At 39.9% G+C, this 23,797-nt stretch overlaps 2 protein-coding genes across 6 annotated transcripts; one reads left to right on the top strand and one right to left on the bottom strand.

Moving 5' to 3' along the window:
* Positions 1 to 191: 191 nt before the first annotated feature.
* Positions 192 to 11,678, top strand: ahi1 (Abelson helper integration site 1). 2 transcript variants are annotated; one of them, XM_074660239.1, is made up of 27 exons: positions 192 to 271; positions 662 to 741; positions 1,644 to 1,762; positions 1,931 to 2,511; positions 2,628 to 2,716; positions 3,302 to 3,488; positions 3,809 to 4,001; positions 4,079 to 4,174; positions 4,257 to 4,439; positions 4,641 to 4,793; positions 5,627 to 5,759; positions 5,924 to 6,047; positions 6,340 to 6,569; positions 6,911 to 7,017; positions 7,359 to 7,477; positions 7,640 to 7,770; positions 7,854 to 7,994; positions 8,135 to 8,328; positions 8,423 to 8,468; positions 8,592 to 8,644; positions 9,075 to 9,192; positions 9,499 to 9,557; positions 9,636 to 9,701; positions 9,790 to 9,952; positions 10,051 to 10,121; positions 10,766 to 10,854; positions 10,993 to 11,678. In XM_074660239.1, exons 2-27 carry the CDS (start codon positions 732 to 734, stop codon positions 11,171 to 11,173), a joined length of 3,636 nt encoding a protein of 1,211 aa, XP_074516340.1. In that variant the 5' UTR covers positions 192 to 271; positions 662 to 731; the 3' UTR covers positions 11,174 to 11,678. The 2 variants fall into 2 exon arrangements, with proteins under 2 accessions (XP_074516340.1, XP_074516341.1); XM_074660240.1 differs by lacking the exon at positions 192 to 271 and adding an exon at positions 507 to 526.
* A 437-nt stretch (positions 11,679 to 12,115) lies between these two features.
* On the bottom strand, positions 12,116 to 23,571 carry slc18b1 (solute carrier family 18 member B1). Of its 4 annotated transcripts, none has more exons than XM_074660241.1 (15): positions 23,289 to 23,571; positions 23,002 to 23,150; positions 19,731 to 19,826; positions 19,571 to 19,644; positions 17,437 to 17,584; positions 17,056 to 17,215; positions 16,708 to 16,788; positions 15,827 to 15,963; positions 15,633 to 15,734; positions 15,449 to 15,540; positions 13,910 to 14,005; positions 13,404 to 13,478; positions 13,178 to 13,271; positions 12,741 to 12,793; positions 12,116 to 12,620 (listed from the first exon to the last, which is right to left on the bottom strand). In XM_074660241.1, the coding sequence occupies exons 1-15, from the start codon at positions 23,317 to 23,319 to the stop codon at positions 12,566 to 12,568; spliced, it is 1,443 nt and encodes a 480-aa protein (XP_074516342.1). In that variant the 5' UTR covers positions 23,320 to 23,571; the 3' UTR covers positions 12,116 to 12,565. The 4 variants fall into 4 exon arrangements, with proteins under 4 accessions (XP_074516342.1, XP_074516343.1, XP_074516344.1 ...); XM_074660242.1 differs by having other exon boundaries at positions 17,059 to 17,215; XM_074660243.1 differs by lacking the exon at positions 16,708 to 16,788 and having other exon boundaries at positions 23,289 to 23,570.
* Positions 23,572 to 23,797: the final 226 nt, after the last annotated feature.

The raw sequence follows: 23,797 nt of genomic DNA, 5'->3' as shown, positions 1-23,797 counted from the left end.
TAATAATATACAATGATAATAATAATAATAATTATTATTATTATTTTATAATAATAATAATTATTATTATTAGTAGTAGTAGTAGTAATTTTAATTATTTATTATTATATATATTTGTATTTTCTCAGCCATTGGTGAATTTGTTGTTGTTGTTGTTGTTGTGTCTACGTCACCAACATGTCCGTCAGGCTCCGCCCCCTCTGTGGTTGACTTGGTAACCGTCTCAGCGTCGTTGTTGGTTGAAGTTGGAGGAGAGCTCAATCACTGCAGGGTGAATACACGCCTTAACTAACTCATAACCAGCTGTTTAAACACATTTATGTGTATTTATGTTTATATTGAGGCTTAAACTGTTTGTTGAAGAAGCTAAATCCCACTGTAGTAAGATACGTGTACGATATAAGTACGATAACAATGCCACTTGTGCTAGCTAACGTTAGCATGTAGCAAGCTAACTAGCTAACTGTTAGCATCTCCTAAAGGCTTTTCCTCAGAACAACTAAGCAGATAAAACTGAAAACACGATGTGAGTTTGTTCCACTGTTTTCATCCACATTTGCTAAACTAATTGTGCTCGTTAACAAACCACCGCAGGCTGATCCAGCAGACAGTGTGTGTGTGTGGTTAACAGGTTAACATTATCCCCGTTATGTATTTATAGGATGAAAGCCTTCCTCCATGGATTACTCCTTTTGCACTCAGAATGATGAGAGACATCACGGTGCCTGAGGATGCCTGTAGGTGAGTTTACCTGCTGCTGTCTCCTCAACACACCTGTGGTAGAAGAAATACTCCATTACTTAGCTGAGTAAAAGTAGTAATACTGTACCACAGTGTACAAAAGCCCAGTCCTGCAGTACAAGTTGTACAGAAGTGAACTTGATCAAAAGTAGAAGTTGTTATAATGCAGAATACCATCTTTCAGAGTCCTATATTATTATATATATCACATAAGTGGATTATTAGTGTAAACATGTAAGCATTTTAATGTTGCAGTTGATTCACAATACAGATACAAAAAATACAGTTGAGTGTAATTCATACTGTGCAATATTTAAAGGTGGAGTTTCACTTCATTTTCACTTTGCAATATCATTTTCCACTTGTGCAATTTTGTTAATAGTCTATTTATTGTCAATACTGTATATACTGCTCCTATTTTTATACTTTCTTCTATTTAAATGGTTCATATTTTGTTACACTTTGTTTAGCTCTTTTTTTTCACCGCCTTTGCTGCTGTACTCTGCAAATTTCCCCACTGCGGGACTAATAAAGGAATATCTTATCTTATCTTATTGAGATGGGGCTAATTTTAAACTATTTTACACACTGTTGGGTAGTTAAATCTATAAAAATGCATCATTTTGTATTTGTTGATTGTGTTTTGTATGTATGTAAATAGATGTAGTGAAGTAAAAAACACTATTTAAATCTGAAATGTGGTGGTATAGAGAAATGAAATGGAATTACTTAAGCACAAGTATCTCAAAATTGCATTGAAGTTGAGTAGTAAGTAGTGCTAGTAGTAAATTTACCCTTCACCACAGTAACACACTCTGCTTTGATCACATAGTATTAACTGATCTCAATGCAGCCAGCCCAGGGCCACTTTGCCCATGGATGACAGTGTAACCTTTTTACAGGTGAGAGTGAAGACCGGGCAAAGACCCGAGAAAGATTCAACGAAGTCTTCAAGAAATACTCTGGATCAGAGAAGAAAACGTTGAAAAAGAAAAACACTGAAACTCAGGAGACTATTGTGGTATGTGCTCCAAAAGTTTTTTTACTTAATTTCGTTCCTCCAAAGTACACTGCAACGTAATGCAAACTAATTGAAATGATCGACATCTTATTAAAGGAAAGAAGATTTACATACATACTGTATATATATTGACATTTCTTTCCTCTCCCTTCTCCCTTTTTCTTTTAGCTTCAGAATCTAAAAAAGAACCTCAACCTTGAGAAGGACACAGAAGATAATGAGACCATCCTCCAGAACACATATGACCCCGAACAGGGCAGCCCTCGCTACACCAAGAATAAACGAAGAGAGCGGGAAACAGTGGAAAAGGTTAATATCAACAACAGTAGGAACCAAGAGGAAACTCCAACGTCAAAAGGCAAGAGGAAAAGCAAGAGGGAGCTTCCTTCCCTCCCTGTACCTGAGGATACCACAAGCTACATCCAGAAGGATGCTGATGCTTCCAAATCTGAGATTGCTTTGGAGCCAGACGATGTAGGTGGTGCAAAGGAGTCAAAGCGAAAAAGTAAGAAGGGGAAAGGCAAAGGAGATACAGAGGACAAGGCAAAGAGTCGGGTGGAGGATGCAGAGGACAAACTGCTGCATCAATACCAGCAGCAGATTGCACAGGAGGAGGAGAGGACTTTAAAGAAGACAAGCGCCAAGACTGGGGAAGAGAGTGTTGTCTCCCAAAACGTTTTGCTGAATAATGATGTTGGAAAGAAGAAAAAGAAAAAGTTGAAATCTGTAATCACACAGTCGGAAGAAAGGTGTGTATATCTACTAGTATGATATAGATTTGTTTTTGTTTTTTTTACATTTAGTAATAAGGCCACTGCTTTAAGCAGCATATTGAAGTAAGATTTGATACTTTTTGGTCCACTAGGGATGAAGATGAAGATACCGACCAGGATGCTGATGTGGACAACGAAACAGAATCCAAGGGAAAGAAGAAAAAGAAGAAGAAAAAACATGGTAACTAACTGGATGTTAATTGTCAGTCTCATTATTATGAGAAAATAATTTAAAGAGGACCTATTATGCTTTTGTGATTTTTCCCTTTCCTTTAGATTGTTATATAGTTTTTTGTGTCTGCAAAGTTACAAAGCCCAAAGTCCACGCCAAAGGGAGTTACTCTCCCCCACAGAAACACTGCTCCTGAACTGCTTAAAACGCATTGCGGAAAGTCCCGCCTTTTCTTCTGTAACGTGGTGATGTCACAAAGTAACACATTTGCGGCTGGTTTGGCACAAACTGAAACAAAGCTGGTTAGAGCAGAGCTGGAGTGGAGACCAAAGAGATGGTTTGGTTAAACAATCACAACAGCGGGCCAGCTGGAGCTCAAACAGAGCACTTCAAACAGAGAGTGAAAAGAGGTGCTGCAGCACAGCTGGTTTGAGAAAAATAGTGTTTTTTGAACATTAAAGCATCTAAACATGTTTTAGTAGGAACCCAAAATACAAGTATGCATCTGGAAATTAGTATAATTGGTCCTCTTAAAAAGTTCCATTAAAAATTCTTCTACATTGTTGATAAATTTCATGCTTTTTAATTTTTCAGTTGTCAATGAAGAGAGTGAAACTGAGGCAGAAGTACCACCGAAACGAACATTTGATGACAGCCTTGTGCTGGGAGTGTACGTCCACAGAACGGATCGCCTCAAGTCGGACCTGCTGATCTCACACCCCATGGTGAAGATACATGTTGTCGATGAAAACACTGGACAGTACGTGAAGAAAGAAGACTGGTGAGAACGGACACTCTCAGACACCTACATTACTGCAGTTCAGTTCAGTGTTTAATTGTGTTTTCACATCAGTATTGGTTTGGTAACAATTGTGTTTCTATTGTCAAGTACATTCTTTCGTTGTAACTGTAATTTGTAACATTTGTACCATAGTTATTTGGGTTTTAGTTCAATCTAGGCATCCTAAGATCCCAAAGTAGAGGGTGGTAAAACCTTTGAATGAACACAATAAACTGAGAAACCCCTTAACTGTATGGCTTCACTTTCAGTATTTTTACATAATGTATTTGCTTGAACGTGAAATGTCTTGTTCTTCACAGCCATCGACCAGTCTCCTCGTTTTATGAGCAAGAGAACGTCGACCACATCCTCCCCATCATGACTCAACCTTTTGACTTCAAGAAGAACAAATCGATCATCCCTGAGTGGCAGGAACAGATCATCTTCAACGAACGCTTTGGTTACTTTGTTCAACAAAACAGTGAAAGCCCCAGAGTTGTACTCTTCTTTGAAGTAAGAGACACTTTATTTAGACGTATCTGTCCAGTTTCAATGTAGCTGTTGTTAATAATTGTTTTCATTTCGTAAAGATCCTGGACTTCATAACCATGGAAGAAGCGAGAGCAAATGTTGATGTTGACAAGCACGAGCGAGGATTCAGAAAGATTGCATGGGCATTCCTCAAGGTACTATAATTAACCCTGGTCATTTAGAATGGTTTTGTTTTTAATCGTTCTTTTTAATAACTATTTCACAATTTCTATTTAGCTTGTAGGCACGAATGGTGTGCTGAATATCGACAGTAAACTTCGCCTCCAGCTCTTCTGCCCTCCAGCTCGGGCAAAGAGACAACCTAAAACGATTGAGGTGGTCGAGTGGTGGAAGCTCCTCCGAAACAAATACGGATCCACCCTTTATGTTACGGTGAAAGGCATTAAACTCCCTGAGCATGTAAGTTAGCTGTTGCTTTATAGCTGCTATTATTTATCTTTTATCTTTATAATGAATACTTCTGTCTTACATTTCTATTATAGGTATGTAGATGTGTAAATGGTTGACGTGTTACGTATCAGTGATAGATAATGTTTCAGATCTTCTGGTGTAAAGTGGATTCAGTGATATGTTGTAGCTGAGATGGTTTTTGTTGTGCAGGTGGACCCCGGTATTCGGTCCATGATGGCGCTGCAGGAGGAGAGGGGCAGCACCTCCTACAGTGAGCTACAGAATGAGGTCACCAAGAGGAGCCTGACTCAGCCTCTAGACAACAAACCACCAGCCTTGAGATGGAACAGGCTGCCTGGACAGGTTGGTGGAATTAGGAATATTTAAAAGAAATCTTTGCAAAATATAAATTGTAACAGTCTTAGCAACACATTCTTACAAGTTGGTTGTTTTCTTTAGCATAATATTCTCTGTCCAGTAGAATTACAAATCATTTCTGTTGATTGTTTTAATGCAATGCATCATGATATATGTGGGGATGATAGGGTTCACTGCATCAGCACAGAATGGATGACATAAACAACACTAACATGTTTACATTCAAGCTGTTTCTGGTCACTGTGAATCTAGAGCTGCAACGATTAATCGATTAGATGTCAACTATTAAATTAATCACCAACTATTTTGATAATCGGTTTGAGTAATTTTTAAGAAAAAAATGTCAAAATTCTCTGATTCCAGCTTCTTAAATGTGAATATTTTCTGGTTTCTTTACTCCTCTATGTCAGTAAACTGAATGTGTTTGATTTGTGGACAAAACAAGACAATTGAGGACGTCATCATGGGCATTGGGAAACACTAATTGACATTTTTTACTATTTTCTGACAAAACACCTAATCGATTAATCAAGAAAATAATCGACAGATTAATCGACAATGAAAATGATCATTAGTTACAGTCCTGCTGTGATCATTCCTCTTGTCCATAGTGTCTATGAAGTGATCCCTTCTTCATGCAATGCCAACAGTCCAACAGACCAAATCCACAGTCGTTCTATGTAAAATAACGATGATGTAAAGTTCAGCTGACGCCAACATATAGGCATGTCAGTTGTGTTTTAACATAGAAAAAAATGCAACCCTCTTCTTGAAACGCTGTTGATGGCACAAACCTTACCAGAGTCTCTCTGTTAAAGGTCTGTCGGATTCCTAACAAGTCCTTGCACTCATTCCATGGTGGTCATATGGGCTGCTTCACAGTGCTCTTCTCTCATACCGGGACGATGCTGGCTGCTGCTTGTGCTGACAGAGATGCTTTCCCTGTGATAGGTAAGAAACACCTCTTCCCTGCTCCTCTTCACTCCTCAGCAGAAATCTCCAGCTAATTAACTCGCTGGTTATGCATGAAGAACTCTGGGGAGATGATCTCAGGACTCTACAACTTCCAAGCATATACAAAAAATTAAAAAGAATCCATTCATTTTCTGTTTCAGTGTATGAGATTCCCTCTGGCCAGGTTCTGGCTGCCTTCAGTGGCCATCTCAAAATAGTCTATGATCTCTGTTGGTCCAGAGACGATCGCAGCCTTTTGTCGGCCTCCTCTGATGGAACTGTCAAGTAAGTTTACGCTTGTTAGATGAGAAAATAAATGAAACTGATCAGGTGTGAAGGAAAGAGTTGGTGAGGAGTCACTGCTGGTGACTGAATCGCTGTAATAGCTGTTTGCCGTAGCACCTCCAGGGGGAGTAAGTACCCTTCGTAGTAAGTGGCTCACTATGTCTTCATGTTGCCAGTGACACAGCAGGTTTTGGGCTGCAGTGGTGAATCACAAGTATTATTTAAAGAACATACTTTCTTTGCACAAATGAGTGTTTTGCATTATTAAATTTTTCTTGCTCTCCTCCGTCAGGGAGTGGAACGTGGAGAGGCTCCAGGGAACGGCCAGGAAGGTGCTCCCTCATCCATGCTTCGTATACTGTGCTCAGTACCACCCCACAGCCCAGAACATGGTGGTGACGGGGGGCTACGACGCTCTGCTACGAGTGTGGAGGCTCGACGTCGATGACGTGAACGGCCAGCTGCTGCAGGAGTTTGAGGGTCACGACGGTTTCATCAACTCCGTTTGTTTTGACTTTGAAGGTATTGTATTTTCAATGTTATGTGTAAACCCCATCGTAAACTGGCAACCTGTCCATGTTGTGTACCTCTCACTTAGTGCATGCTGGGATAGGCCCACAGCCAACCGCTACCCTGCACAAGATAAGAATGAATGCAGTCTCTTAAAGAAGTATTTCCCTCATGTGAATGTTATTGTGTTTATGAAGAATGTTACATAAAACAGAGCTTTGAAAAACAGAGTTGGGAGGGGATGCTCTGTTTATGACATGTGAGGCTTGGCTTCTTCTGTAATGTAAATGAAGAATGTTAAACTTGTGTTTTCTCATAGCTGATGCTCCTTTTGTTGTATTTGTTGTAATTAGGAAGGAGAATGTTCTCTGCAGACAACAGAGGCCTCATCCTCGTGTGGAAAACTACAGTAAACGACAGCAAGCGGCGTCAGCTATGTCATCGCTGGTGCATAGAGAAGGTACAGATGATAGATGATATTTGTCATGTTTGATCTACATGTACATATCATAACAGGATACTTTAGATTTGTCAGATGGTGGTCTGCTTGTGCAATAGGCATGTCATAGCAGGGTGAACACAGGTGTAATTGATCAAATTAATTATGGTCCCATTCTTTCTTCTTTAGTGTGTCACAGCCATTCCAGTGAGCCAGCATTCAAAATACCACAGCCATAATTAACGTTATGAATTACACCTGTGTTTAGTCTGCTATGACATGTCAAAATGACTGTTGTGAAAATGGCCTATAGAAACAAAATTGGAAAGAAATGTGAAACTATGCATGTTTTGTCTTTGCAGAAAATAGATGAGAGCGACCTCAGTGGCGTCCCCATCAACATGCTGCAGCTGCATCCAAACGGGCGGTGCCTGCTCATCCACGCCAAGGACAGCGTCCTGAGGATGATGGACTTGAGAATGTAAATAAGATAAGACATAACCTAATTAATTACAGGAAACAGTGACCTCTGTTCTGCTTTTTGAGTGCCGCTGTTGGTTTTGCGGTTTGCTATAGAGCCACTTCAGTCACCCAGTGCACATGACCTTATGACATTATCCATCTCTTTATCCATCCCTTTCAGCCTGGCTTTAAAGAAGTACACCGGAGCCACAAACTACAGAGAGAGGATCTATAGCACTTTCACGCCCTGTGGGACCTTCATCTTCTCTGGCAGCGAGGATGGGATGGCTTATGTCTGGAATACAGACACAGGTGAGATTATCATGTTTATCGTCTGTCAGCTTTAAAAGTATTCTGCACAGTGGCTCCAGCTGTCAGCCGTTCTGTCTTCTCAGGTGACCAAGTTGCTGTCTACTCTGAGCTTTGTTACCGCTCTGCTCTCCACGGCGTGGCCTTCCACCCTCACGAGAACATGGTCGCTTTCAGTGCCTTCGGTCAGAGCCAGCCTGTCCGCGTGTACCGCTACGATGGCAAAGGTTTGTGAAAACTTGAATCTCTCATCAACTTCGCTCACCTCCTTTTCAGATCTGAATGTTATTCCAGTCAGCTGAGCTATTTGATTCAGTTGATACATACAAGGATTAAAATACAACCTATGTCATGCTGTGTCACACAGTTTCCCAGCTGGAGGTGCACAATATAAAAGCTACGAGCAGATCAGCGTCTGCAGACACCAGAACCTTCAGAAACACACCGGACCCGCAAGCGTTACAGGACACATCTGTTGCTTCAACCATGGATCAGTTCGCCCAAGCAACAAGACTTGCATTGAAAATGCAGTCTGTTAAGGAGCAACTGGATTCAGTACTTGTAAATACTCATCCTCTACTACTTTGAAATAAGTGTATATAGAAATATAGAAATTCAATATACACCAGAACTCACTTTTTTAAAATCATTTTAGGAGCCACATCAGAGGTCTTCAACTTCTGGATACATGTATGAGCAAGGTACTGTATGTGTTTGAGATTTTTACTGTTTAACTGCATTACATCTTGATTAACCTGTTTTTGCAACAGTGCTGTCTCTGTATTATTATTATTATATTCTGGTTTTGTGTGTTTGGTTTGCAGACAAAATGAGCATTACTCACACAGGGAGGAGCTTCACAATAGATTCCGGCATGGTGAGTCTTTGTAAACACACCTTTGTATACTTGGTCTTTATTGAGGTCATTTATGGTGATGTAACCTGTCGAGCCCTTTATGCCAACATTGATTTTGTGATCTCTGTCGTTTCCTCTCAAGTGCTGAGAAAGGAAACACACCACATAAATATGTCTATAAAGTTATACACTGTGTATTTTTAACTCAAATCTTGATTAGCACAGCGTTAGAGAAGTGTGTTGCATTTCCACTGGGCCGTATCCAGGTAATCCTGCTGGCTGCCATTGTTGTATTTTAAGCCACATGAAACTTTTAAAGTCTAAATTTAATCTTGACATTAACTTGCATTAGGAGGCCTGAGCAGGTTTACATGAAAAAGGAAGCAGTTATTAAGTTACTGCTATTTTTAAATGAAACAAATTGCTAGAAAGTCCAGTTTTTCCTTTGCAGACGGGATTAAATGCGTCGTTGCCACCTCCATCTCGCCTGTCGCCGCACTCCCAGCTGCAGTTCTCTGGCTCTCTGGCGGAGCAGTTTATCCCCCAGGCAGCTCTGAGCACCCAACACCGTGAGTGGCTTGTTCAGTTAATCACACTGTTATTTGTCTTTAACCAGTGAGTGACTTTACTGCCGCTCTGTGAAATGCGAGGTCACATATTTTCCAAGATTATAGCTGCACAGAGTAAAGAGTAGTGCTTCTAGCGTTGTGGTTTAGAGTCTCCTGAAGTATGTACACCGTACACAGAGACAAAGATGGACCGCTTGTGATTTTCACTTGTGTCCGTAAGTGATCTCTGTAAACTCACTGGATTGTGTTACAGTCTAAGATTAAATATTTATGCCTGCTTTTGTTTTGTTTTTCTTGTACTTTCAGGCGGGTTCAGTCCAGTCGGCCAGCGTCTAAAAGGAGCTTCATCTTTCCGGCTACAGACGGTAAGGCTGTTAAAGGTTTAATATGGAACTTTTCCGCATTAAAATGTATAAAAAATTGATGTTGTTTTTCTCCATCAGAGCCTTCCTGACCACATCTCTTCAGGCTTCCACGTCGAATCAGAATCTGACCCCGTTCAACAAGTAGTAAGTATCCCCTGTAGCTGCGAGCTCAGTCGAATGCAACCTTTCCCCTCACATATTCAACACGTCCACCTCTGTGTTCCTCTTCTAGGTTGTCTCGCTCCATGACTACAGAGCTAATCGGTCTGATGAGCTGACAACACGCCGCGGTGATGTCATCCAAGTGCTGTACAAAGACAATGACAACTGGTGGTTTGGGCGTCTGGCCAATGGGCAGCAGGGATATTTTCTCGCTGCTTATGTAGCTGATCAGAGTGAGTGAATTATAATTTATTATGATAGACACCTAGTGGATCATGAGTATGAAACTTCCAGATGTGATGCAAGATGCTGAGTTTAATTTTTATTGTAGGAGATTTCAGTGAAGATGCGACTCACGCAGCCATGTCTGAAGGGACGGTTGAGAGGTCAACACCAACCAGGGTAAGAGACAGAATAATACAGAGGCGTCTGTCCTGGATTTGAATCTGATCTTTCTTTCATCAGTGATGAAGGTGAAACAGGGTGTGCCTGGGTGTACATTTCTTTCACTTCATATGCAGGTCTTCTCTCTCTTGTGTCTGTGGTGTCTGTGTTTCTGCTTGGTAAAGTGATACTCCACCTCAATCTTTCTTTTGACCATCAAACACCCTTGTTCACAATTCACAACTACAGTACCACTGTGCCAGCCTCACAGAGCTTTTAGCATGGCTGTAGACTCCTGTTTTGTCTTTTTCTCCCATTATTTTGGGGGTTTTGTGTTGATTATTGCCACCCAACACCTGCAAATAATAAGGATGTTGAAGGTTTCATGACAAAGTGTCATATCATTCGTAAAGACATCACGTTCACTGTGAAGTGAATAAGAATTCAAGGTAACACGGGGTGATTAATCAATATACAAATGATCATTTTGCAGGTGAAGTGTTATATATACATCTTTGGGATTTTGGGAGAAGTATCACTTAAATGTACTATATAGTTTTTGGTGCATAAAAGAATGCATGATGATCTCTTTTCCAGTATCTGTGGGACGATGGCTTTTCCTGTCATTTTATCTCTTCTCCTTCCTTCCTTACTTTTCCAAGGTATCTGCTGCAATTAGTTCTTCTGGGGAACTTCGGTTTCTTTCTGAGCCGACTCTTTCTGACACTGAACCTGAGTTGATGAATGCAAGGTGAGTAGCTTCACGGGGTCATGGTTACTGAACACTGCATGAGGCTCCATGCAAGACAACAAAGGTTTATAACTGACATGTTATATTATGGTTTTTAGAAATAATGAATACTGATTGTGAATGATGGTTTTCCCGCAGAACTAGAAGGAAAAAGAAGGTGAAGAAGCTAGGAGTCCTTGCACCTTCATCTCAGGCCACATTTTCAGATGCAGATGCTCCGGCTTTGACGAGCAGCAGGAGGAGAGGCAGATCAGCAGACAGACCTCTCCCTAAGAGGCCGACGGGTCGGACTAATGGTGCCTTCGAGCCTGATACATAAACTCACGGACATATCGTTGTTTTCAACTCGAGGGCTTTCACCCTTATTCTTTTTTTAAAATATAAAATGCATTTTTGCAGTGACAATAACCTTGCAGGTGTGTTGTATTTTTACCGTTTTATATTTGAACAGTCAGTATGTTCTGTATTCTACTTAATACAGATCGATCAATGAAATGTAAATATTTCCTCATGAAAAAATTGTCTTTGTATCAAGAATTGTGCAATTCTAGGAATTCTTGTAAGTTTTACATATTTATTGACGCAAGCTTGAAATTGACTATTATGTACATTTTTACTGATGTAGAAACCAAATGACTGTAATATTGTAGTTTTATTTTCTTAGCCTGTAAGAGATTAATCATGTTTGTATACGCCACTTCTTCACAGCTACAGTATATAAAAATCCAGATAATTAATTTCTCTTTCTATAAATCATATGTAAAGTCACATTTTTGATATCTAAAATGTTTAAATAAATATGCTTAAGGGCTTTTTTGATTATGCATGCCTTACATTTTTGGAACGTGCCTGTGAAATGATTCAAATAGGACACTAAATATTCAGCTTTTTGCTATTATTTTAGAGAATTACTTGAGCCAGTCAAGTGGAGTCACCTATAAATGAATGTGAGGAGTTCATTAGCATGATGATGATAATGATTTTATAGCTTATAACTTTTGGATATGTAAATGTATTTTCATTCAAGATTCTAATAGCAAGAAGATATAGATTTTGTGTGTGTGTGTGACACACTTGGAAATTATTTTACAATACAGCTAATGTTTCAGTGGACAGCTGGGTAACTATGATATTTTGTCTGTCAAATAAAATATAAGCAGGCTATGCAATGCATGATGTCAGCTTAACTTTAAATCATGCTACTTGCATGGCGTGCACAGACATGGTGTGGAAGGATAGAGTGAATGAACACACAGCTGAGTGTTTTTCATTTACATATTTACAGTTTTTATTCAAATCAGTGCAAAAATCTTGGACGGTCAGAAAAGAAGGCATATAAAATCACCAACTGCAGTGAGATGGTGACACAATACTCCCTGTTATATTGAATTATATAGCAGCTCTTGACTTGTGTTACTTCAACCTGAAATCCAGGTCATGTGATGTAAGAAAACTAAGATCATTAATACAGCAGAGCTTCAGAACAAAAGGCACATTTAGTTTGTGATCTGCACATTCCAGTGGTTGACTACAATCATGTTACATTCATTCAGCATCATGTACAATATGAAACTATTTAAATTCTCAATACAGTTGTAACACTTTGTTTTTATAAATATTTCCATGACCCAAGTAGAAAGCATTACAAGCAGCTGACACATTAAGTGTATTTTTGTTCGGTATGGCGTTCTTTCACGTGTTGCCGACGGCTTCATTCAGTCAGGAGAGGAGTGCTTTCATCTGTTCGTTGACTATCTTCTCGAACGCTTCAATTCAAACATAAAAGTGAGCGTTACACCCAGCATGTTCTTGGAAAGTGTAGTATACAGTATATATGAGGTATCTAAATATATCACATAAATCTGATTATCAGCATTTGAAGTTACCTTTGTTGTCGTTGTGGGGGATTACACAGGTAATACACAGCGAGGAGAAAGGCCTGAGGACAGAGCGTTCATTGAGTTTCATGCGTGTAACTGCTAAGAAAAGACAATCACACGCTTCTTTCTCCATCCTTAAATAAATGCCGTGCAAGTAAAGCGGCAACTTTCACAGTCTCATGCTGTCTCTGTCACACTGACGACATTTTACAGGCTTGAAAATCAGCCGTGTGACCGTTGAGCCTGACATAAAGCTGAGTGCACGAGTAACTAATCATTTATTTCTGATGATATGGTCATAAACTGTGAACTGGGATCTTTCAAATACAATAATAATGCTAATATGCCTGCAAGTGAGCAGCAATTTTCACTGCTTCATGTGTCTGCTTCCTTTCCTCACATGGATCATGATGGACCTGAACACTGCACAGACTGATACTTACACCCAACAACGCCAAGCCGCCTTGGACTGCAGCTGCCCACTCGAAGCTCAGATGTTGCGTGATAAGGCCGCCCACTGTCGGGCCATAAAACATCCTTTTAAAAAAAAATCAAAGGGCAGGAAATCAGTACCAACCAGCGAGACAATTGATTTCATATCTGCTGTCATTTTACAGCTGCTGAAAAGCAAATGGCTTTTGGATGTCAGTGAAAACCAGAAGGACTTACCCGAGGGACCAAAATGCCCCAAACAGTCCAGACACCATTCCAAGAGTGCTCAGCCCCTCTTCAAATCCTTGTTCACTACAAAGAAGAAAAGAAATGTGGAGTATGTGTTTCCCCTTGCATTATATATATTTATTACACGGCTTTGTTGAATACTCGATTCGGATTGGTCAATCACGGCGTTCTACGGTCTGTTATTTCTTTATAGCAGACCGTTGCTATGTATAACAGACCGTTGCTATGGGCACAGTTCTGATGTCAGACTCTGGCGAACCGTTTTTGTGTCAAATAATTGATTTCTTAAGAAAGTAGCCGTGTAATAAGCGGGATAATTTACAGCGAGCAGGTCATTGTCGTGAAATAAACCCCTTCAGGGTGATGCAAGACCGCATGTGCCACATCACCCTGTCTGGGTTTATTTCACAACAATGACCGGCTCGCTGAACATTATCCCTTACATAACAACTACAGGTCATGAATGTAGTAGCACAACATGTGAAGCCACTCACTATGCACATGTGATGATCTCAGGGAACGTGGGGATTGCAGTCATGCCAAGAGAAAACCCAATTACACCAAGCATGAGGATCAGCAACCACAGATGACTACACATACAAACACACAAAAACAGAATGAAATATAAAGTTAGTACAGATAGTATTGAAATAACACATTACTTACTGAGTACTGCTAGTCGTGGAGGAAGAACTCAAATCTTTTATATAAGTAACTAGAATTACCGTCAAGTTTCAGTTTACATCCATGTCTGTCAAAAATATCATAATTTTTATCCTATTAGACTTTTGTGTGAAATTTTAAATAATTAGCATATGAATTCTTGAATTATCGCCAAAAACGTGTTTTGTGAGGTCACAGTGACCTTGACCTTTGAACACCAAATTCAAATCAAATTTGACGAAATTCACTCGAGGCGTTCCTGAGATATCGGTACAGACGTGACGTAACAGTGACCTTTGACCACCAAAATCAAAACAGGTCATCCTTGAGTCCAAGTGGATGTTTCGTGCCAAATTTGAAGAAATTCGCTCAAGACATTCCTGAAGTATCACGTTCACTAGAATGGACCAGTGATAAAAATAGAAATATAGTACATTAGATTAGCTCAATTAAAGACTCAAGTGTGTTTTATTCTGTTAATGTTCTCGATAATAGCTCTAAATACACTGAAAAGCACAAGATATCAATTTGCTCGAGCCAGACTAGTTGTTTCCCTTTGTTTCCAGTCTTTATGCTTAGCTAAGTTAACAGGCTAGTCCATACTAAAGGCATAGTTTTGGTGTTTTCAAGTGGGGTTGTATGAGATAATTATCCATAGTAAGTGTTTTGCCTACAGTAGATGACGGTCGACACCCCCAGTTTGGAGAAACAGACTGGAGTACCGACACCGGAGCAAAGCAATGCAGTATTGTGGACGGAGACGGCAGAAAAATGTATTCTATGTAAATGTTAATGTAAAATCTATATCCATCAAGCTATATTTAGAGCTTTATCTTGCCGTCAGACAGCCCTCTCCTTCTCCTTTCCGATGGGGAACTGAACTGAAACGTACAGTTTTGTCATCTGAGCCTGCTGACTTTGGAGAGAGCATAGATATGTTTCACTTTCAGATCAGTTCCCCATTGGAAAGGAGAAGGAGAGGACAGTCTGACGGCAAGATAGAGCTGTGAAAATATTCTACATATAGCATACACTTAAACTGATATCTATTTTTTTAGGTGAGCCTTTCTTTTAGTCGGCTAAAATAAGCTTTTCTGCCGTCCCCGTCCACAGCAGGACATTGCTTTGCTCCGGTGTCGGTAACTCCTGTCTGTTTCTCAAAGCTAGTGGCGTACCGACCATCATCTACTGTAGGTAATACACTGACTATGGATAAATACCTCATACAACCCCACTTCAAAACACCCGAACTATCCCTTTAAATGGACAGATAATAATAAATAGAATAGAATATGCATATTTCCAAAAATGTGGGCTATTCTTTTAAAGTAGAGGGTCTCTGTTTCTTTCTATCTTCACCACATGCTCACCTCGGGATGTGAAGGAACGGGACGGGGCCGAGCATGCAGAAGGCAATCGCTGTGGCGGTGCCTCCTATCACCATGAACCAAGGCCTGATGGACTGATACACACCAACACACACATGAGGGATTTAGTTCAAAATGACAAACTTAAAATTCTGAGAGAGTAAACCAGGTTTGCTTTAATACTCACAGGATATTTATCAGTGATATAGCCCATCAGCGGTGACGCCAGGCAGTATGGTAACGACAAACCAAGCATGATGAGTCCCACGTAGCCGGATGTGAGGCCAAACTAGATCCAACAGAGAGGTGGAAAAACTCACATGAAGCTCAATAATCTTTCTTTCTACAGTAAGTTGACGTTATCAGAAAAAAGGAAATTACCCTCTCCATAGCAAACAGGGACAACGTGGCATCCAAGAAGCCCAGACCTGAGCTAAGAGTGAATATCACGTAGCAGATCAGGACGATTTTCACTTTGGAGAGAAGTCGAAAGAATGAATCCTTCGAGGGGTCTGACTCTAGAAGCACAGAATAACGGTTACAATCCGAGAAAGCAAAATATTACTTTATTAAAAGGTACAGTGTGTAACATCTGGCAACATCTAGCGGTGAGATTGCAGATTGAAACCTCTCCCGTGCGCCAAGCATGCAGAAGAACTACGGTGGCTGACGTGAAAACGCAAATGGACCTCTCTAGAGCCAGTTGTTGTAAGAGTAGCGTAGGTCATTTGGAGAATAGCACAGCCAGTGCGTAGAGTGTGTGTGTACGTGGGAAGTGAGTGGTGAAGCAAAAGAGAGAGAGAGTGGCGGCGAATGTGTGTGAGCAAACAAGTGATCTAGTGGAGCAGAAGACAGAGATAGGCTGCATTCAGACCAGATCAGGCGTTGTGGCGTTTCGTCGCAGAGTTGACAGTCACTTTAATGTTCAAAAAAATTAACTGCGACAATTAACGTCTTTTGTTCCCTCGTGGCTGGGTTGTACAGCTCTGGATCGCCGGCTACGTCATTGGCCACCAAAGCATGACGTCATGTTGCGTTGCTCCAATAGTTGACTCTGTTTCTACTGTTTTTTTCGCTAACCCCTGTGGCTGCCGCAACTCAAACACACTACCCCTTTTCAAAAAGGAATGGGATAACCTGCGTTTTCGCCGCAACGCCTGATCTGGTCTGAATGCAGCCTTAGTTCAACTCTGAGAATATCAAGTGAGTGCACAGTGGAAGTTGCAGTTTGTGCAGAAATAAATGCTGCAGCTTCTTATTACCAACAGATGTTTCCCATGTCTTGTTTCTCGGCGGCTGAGTGGAGTGACGGGGGTTAACTCCAGAAAGAGTAACGTTATCGACTCCGGTCCAAGCAGGAAAAGTTAACACAGTGGTTTGTCCTTTCTAGGCTACTGTAGAAACATGGTGGTCATCTCCATGAGGGAGCGACCTGCTCTGTATGTCGATATAAACATCTTCGATTCTTATTTTCAGGTGATTATACACTAATGAAAACATACTTATTAATATTATATTCCATTTCTGCCGATAGATCCCCTTAAATGTTACACACTGTTCCTTTAAAATGACTGAAAATGAACAAATAATATGTTGAAATTTCAAACTACTACCTATGTTTGGCAGGATGTATATGTTGAAAGGAACCATAATCAACAGGAAACATCCAAGAAGCATAAAAGGGACTTCATATCCAAACGACTGGTAGAACCAGCCTCCGACCGGTGGCCCCAGAATGAGACCGAGTCCTGTGAAAATCTCCAAACTGCCCTAAACGGAGAGAATGGCAGCAATTTAAAATTATGCAAGCACAGCATCTGAGCATTTTTCCTCAGTTTTACGACTATTACTACACATACCAGAGGATGTTTATTATTTTCCATGACACCGGGAGATACAAAACAACCCGAACCATAATGCTGTTTTTGTTTTTCTCGTGATCCTAATGTCTAAACAACATACCAGACGCACCGAGAGTTGTCTGCACTCACCAAAACAGTTGCCACATTGTTTGGGAATATTTTTGCTGTCAGGGCAAAAGACGAGGTCATCGCACCGGCGAAGCCTAAAGCGTCTATGGACCTCACTACAAAGCACAGGATTATGAAGGGGGGTCCTGCAGGAACCCGGTTGAGTAACCTGCGAGAAAAGAAAGCAAAAAAACAATCAATTAAGACAGGAATCAGGAATCAAAATAGAAACGTTGAAACACAATGACTGAATGGGCTGTTAGTTTGGTCTTAAATAGTCTGACTAAAGACATTACAACTAAGAATCATAGTTTTTACACCAAATGAAATCATAAATCTTCATTTATTCACATTATAATAAAATGGAGAATAATAATACATTCACAAAGACACATGTACATTGCCAATACTATACTGTGCTATATGACATTTTGTGACCTTGCAGTTATATTTTTTCATAATTATCTTAAAAGGTGAGGCTGGTGTTATTCTATATTTTTCTTTTTTAAAGATTTTTTTTTTGCATTTTATGCCTTTATCTGATAGCGATAGTGGAGAGAGACAGGAAATGTGGGGAAAGAGAGTAGGGGAATGTTGTGAAGCAAATGGTCCAGCCAGCTAGGAATCAAACTTGGGCTCGCTGCCCATGAGGTGTGTGCCCAAACCACTCAGCTATCTGGTCTCACCATTCTATATTTTTCTTATTGTCAACAAATCCCATGAAAAGACCAACAATGTCTGCATTAGTGTGTGTCTCAATACTTTCCAACTTCCGCCCTGTCTGTGGCTCTCAGCGCCAATTCCATTCATTCCTATGGAAGATGTAAATCTGTAAAAATTGGTCACAAGTGTGTTGTTTCACCTTTTTAAAAAGGATAAATATTTCCTAAAACAGATGTAGGCGCTGTAGGTTTGTCACAGCCATGGCCGTGCTCCGGCGGATTTCCAAAGCGTTTGTTTTCATGAACGGCAGAATGGTGCGTCGCTTTAAAAGTTGTGGCTGCAAGGAATTGTGTGATGTTATTCTCTCCTTTCCTTTTGTAAAGGATGTTCCAGTGTATCCTATGCTAAAGGAGATAATAAAGGAAGCACTGAAGCACCTTTCCTTAGCAGTTATAGAGAATTCATACAGCTCTTATCATGGCTGCTACCTAGATACTTCAAGGTCATTTCACTGCATTAGGAACCTTCCCAAACAAAAATGTTTCGACCGCAGCCCAAGTGTTTCTTTTGTATCCCTCTCCCCTGTGTTTCCAGCCCCTCCCTGTCAGTGTCTGTGTGTGGACGTGGTCCTACTGATTCTCTCGGCTCTGCTCATCATACACACCTGTCAGCAATCAGCCAATCATCCCTCCCAATCTGCACGCCAGCTTGTCATCAGTCTCATCAGCCTGCAGTATATCTACGCCGGCCTGTCAACCACTCCTGGCCAGGATCATTGCTTCAGCTACTGTGGTAGTTAATGCGTCAGTCTGCTCTCCATTTCCTTCTGATTGTTTTTCTTGTGTTATTTCCTGGGTTAATTGCTAATGTCTTTACCTGCACCCCAGGACCATTTACCTGCCTGCCTACCTGTTTTACAACTTACTCATCTGCCACCTCCGCTCCTGCCTGCGTCATTCTCCCTCATTCTTCCATCCTGCTCTAGCCATTCCTCACCACCCACCTACCTCACAGCTCATTCCACCTCCTTTCCCCCGCAACCCTTCCAATAAATCCTCTATTCATCTTACCTCTGAGTCAGTAACCTGCGTTTGGGTCCTTCCCTTGCAAGGTTTTAGCAAGCGCTACTCAAAAATAAGACATTTTTGCATTTGTTGGAACTATTTTTATCTGCATATTAATACACATTTGGTGGTCTTTGTCGTCTTTTCATTAGATTTGTTGACAATAAGACTACAGAATATTTCCAGCCTTCATTAATCTGCAGCCAAACAGCTCAAATATAAGTTTAGCACAGATAAACTTCTGTTAAGTGAGCATATCAAGGTTTTAGTGACAATCTCTATTGTGATTCTATTTCAGTATTAGGGTTGCTCTCTGAGTGCTTTCAAACTTACAAAAATATGTTTTGGTTACTTTAATATATGAGCAACTGTGCGTAATATGTTTCTGTGGCTAATATCATCATTATTGACACAGGACAAACACTTACCCAAACATAATGGTGCAGCCTGATGACACAAACAGCCCCATAACAAGCATGAACTTTGCACCAATCTGGACAATCTGATACAACAACAAACAGAGAGTAAATACACCTGGGCAGCAAATTACACTTCACATGCTGATAAGAACTAGAGCCATATACTTACATATTTTCCCATTATCAACGAGCCAATTAGATTGCAGACAGCGTAGCAGCCGAATATGAGACCAATGACAGTTTGACTGGCTCCCTTCTTTACTGCCTGTGTAGAAACATGCATGTAATGTGTTTATTGGTCTGAGGAGAAACGGTTATTTCACACCATATAAGTAACATAAATAAGGACATGTAATGTAAAGTGAATAACACAAATAGCCAATAAATGGAAGATGTATTGAGAAAACAAATTAATGCAGTTATTACAGAGCTGTTACTATGAATTAATCCCTCAAATTATTGATTAATTCCTTATCATATTTTTTACTCCATGTGCCCTAACCTTTGCTTAGCAGTTATTACATCTATATTGACCTTACCTGAACCAAATGAGTATAATAGAGCCAGTCATTAAGTGGCCTTCAGAAAGGGATGTCTATCAGGCACATGATTACTCATGCATTCATCCAGAAGACACTAGTACTGACATGTTAAAGGGAACTGATGATGGTTGACTCACCTACATGAATAAGGCCATGACCTCGCTTTCAAATGCTGACACTTCTCCAATCAAAGAAAAGCATCAGTTTTTAGCATCAAATGAACTATGAATGAACTTCTCTTTCTAGTTTGTCTCAAAATACAAATATGACTATCGTATCATGAGTCACCAGAACATCCTATAAGGTTGTGTCCTGTATTTCAGTGTCATTTGTTCGCAGCTAAACATTGTCAACAATGTGTATTTTAAAGGTCCCATATTGTAAAAAAAATAATTTGATTTTCATGTATTTTTTATTATAAAGCAGGTCTAAGTGCTATATAAATACTGTGAAAGTATCAAAACGCTCAATCCACAGAGTAATACAAACAGCCCGTATTCAGAAACTGTGCCTTTGAAACAAGCTGTCAGACTTTCTGTACATTTGTGATGTCACAAATCTACAATATATTTAGACCATTTCACAGTTTTAAATTTAAACGTAAACTTTCTAAATTTGTCCCAGTTTATTTCCTGTTGCTGTGTATGTGAATGACGTCAGCTGACAGGAAGTAAACATGGACCCAAGCTGTTGCCTAGCAACGCAATTCCGTTGCAGTTCCATTGTAATGCATTAAAACGGAGCGTTTCAGACAGAGGGTGAATACAGGCATATTCAGGCAGACAATATGAGGAAATTTTTTTAACAGTAAAGCATGTAAACATGTTCCAGTAGAAACACAAGATACAAGTATGAACTTGAAAATGAGCATAATATGGGACCTTTAACATTTTCTGTTATTAAAATTACTAATTTAGTGACCTGTGCAGATGCATATTACCAGGATTGAAAGTATGCACTCTCTCAGTATTTTATCTATATCTATGTAATGATGTAAAATGATAAAAACTTAGTGCAAGAGTCAGTACTGTATGTTTGAAAACTGACTCAGTAATGTAGGCAAATATCTATTTAAAGTTTGTAACATTAGCCACCTTGGTCATAGATCAAGTGAGGCTGCAGCAGGAAAGTCCCTGAATTAACCCTTTATTTAAAGGTCCCACGTTATGCTCATTTTCAGGTTCATGCTTGTATTTTGTGTTTCTACTAGAACATGTTAAGATGCTGTAATATTAAAAAAAAAAACTTAATTTTCCTCATACTGTCTGCTTTAATATGTCTGTATTCACCCTCTGTCTGAAACGCTCCGTTTTAGTGCATTTCAAGGGAATTGCAACAAAATCCCATGAAAAGACCAACAATGTCTGCGTTAGTCTGTCACTCTCAATACTTTCCAACTTCCCCGCCCTGTCTGTGGCTCTCAGCGCCAATTCCATTCATTCCTATGGAAGATGTAAACCTGTAAAAATTGGTCACAAGTGTGTTGTTTCACCTTTTTAAAAAGGATAAATATTTCCTAAAACAGATGTAGGCGCAGTAGGTTTGTCACAGCCATGGCCGTGCTCCGGCGGATTTCCAAGGCGTTTGTTTTCATGAACGGCAGAAAGGTGCGTCGCTTTAAAAGTTGTGGCTGCAAGGAATTGTGTGATGTTATTCTCTCCTTTCCTTTTGTAAAGGATGTTCCAGTGTATCCTATGCTAAAGGAGATAATAAAGGAAGCACTGAAGCACCTTTCCTTAGCAATTGTAGAAAATTCATACAGCTCTTATCATGGCTGCTACTTAGATACTTCAAGGTCATTTCACTGCGTTAGGAACCTTCCCAAACAAAAATGTTTCGACCGCAGCCCAAGTGTTTCTTTTGTATCCCTCTCCCCTGTGTTTCCAGCCCCTCCCTGTCAGTGTCTGTGTGTGGGCGTGGTCCTCCTGGCTCTCCTGGCTCTGCTCATCACACACACCTGTCAACAATCAGCCAATCATCCCTCCCAATCTACACGCCTGCTTGTCATCAGTCTCATCAGCCTTCAGTATGCAGCTAAGCAGGAAAGTCCCTGAATTAACCCTTTATTTAAAGGTCCATGCTTGTATTTTGTGTTTCTACTAGAACATGTTAACATGCTGTAATATTAAAAAAAACAACTTAATTTTCCTCATACTGTCTGCTTTAATATGTCTGTATTCACCCTCTGTCTGAAACGCTCCGTTTTAGTGCATTTCAAGGGAATTGCAACAAAATCCCATGAAAAGACCAACAATGTCTGCGTTAGTCTGTCACTCTCAATACTTTCCAACTTCCACCCTGTCTGTGGCTCTCAGCACCACAAAATTGTGTTGCCTGGCAAAAGTTTGGGTCCATGTGTACTTCCTGTCAGCTGATGTCATAAGCATACACTGCAACCAGGAATAAAATGGGACACATTTAGAATGTTTACGTATAAAACCGTGTAATGGTCTAAATATTGTATATTTGTGACATCACAAATGGACAGAAATCCTAAAGGCTTGTTTCAAATGCACAACTTCTGAATACGGGCTTTGTGTATTTCTCCGTCTATTGAGCGTTTTGATAGTTTAACACTATTTATATAGTACTTAAACCTGCTTTATAATGTAAAAGACCTGAAAATCTTAGTTTTTACAATATGGGACCTTTAAAACGGAGCATTTCAGACAGAAGGTGAATACAGGCTTATTCAGGCAGACAATATGAGGAAAATAAAGGTTTTTTTAACAGTAAATCATGTAATCTTGTTGTAGTAGAACACAAAATACAAGTATGAACCTGAAAATGAGCATGATATGGGACCTTGAAAGGGTTCCTTATATGGTACCCAAACCCCTAAAATCTTGTACTTTAATGTCATTTTGTACACTTTCATGTGGGCTTCTTTTGTCTTACCTCATTGGGGAAAAATGGGCCTAATATGGAGTAGCACATCATTGAACTGAAGTTGACAGATGCCATAGATATTAAGGTGAGAGTCTGCTGTCTTGTCATCCTCGGAGGAGGAGGAGGAGGATCTGCTGGTTCATCTGGAAGACTGGTATCTGTCAGAAATGAGTACAAGTAACAGAAATAAGAGATTTAACCATGTTGAATGTAAAGAACATGACATTAATGATGGGATTAATCACAATCAAACAGCAGTTAGGGGTTAATTCACTGCTGTTATTAAAGTCACAAACCTGAAGCCTGAAGATCAAGTTGCGTGTCCATTTTTAATCTTTCAGAGTTTCGTTTCCAGTTTATTCAGAAGAGAAATGAAGAGGGTGACATAACGACACACAGAGGAAACACACAGCAGGCAGTCAACCGGCTCCCTGACTGTCTGTTCAGCGACAATAAACCACAGTCTGGAGTCAGAGGTGAGTGTTTCTCAGAGTATTTCCTCAACGAAGTTAACTTCAACGTTAAGTGACACAGAAAACACGCGTTCCTTTCAAAATAAAAGCTCCGATACGCAACTTCCGGTGGCTCGCTGTAGTCACCGGAAGTTGCGTGTCTTGTTTTCTTTTTTCTGTGTTACATATTTATCTTTAAATATTGATTTATTCATCTAAATTTTTTTATTTTTATAAATAAATATTTGTTTATTTTATATTAAAATAGTGACACTGCCTTTTTAAAAAAAAAAAAAAAAATGTATATGGGCGAGTTACACTAGTTTTATGATTTACTTACTAGTAATTTAATT

This window comes from Sebastes fasciatus, chromosome 15, assembly GCF_043250625.1.
Source record: "Sebastes fasciatus isolate fSebFas1 chromosome 15, fSebFas1.pri, whole genome shotgun sequence".
Taxonomy (NCBI): domain Eukaryota; kingdom Metazoa; phylum Chordata; class Actinopteri; order Perciformes; family Sebastidae; genus Sebastes; species Sebastes fasciatus.
The sequence above is the reverse complement of the archived record's forward strand: the minus strand, read 5'-3'. Positions and strand labels throughout refer to the sequence as shown.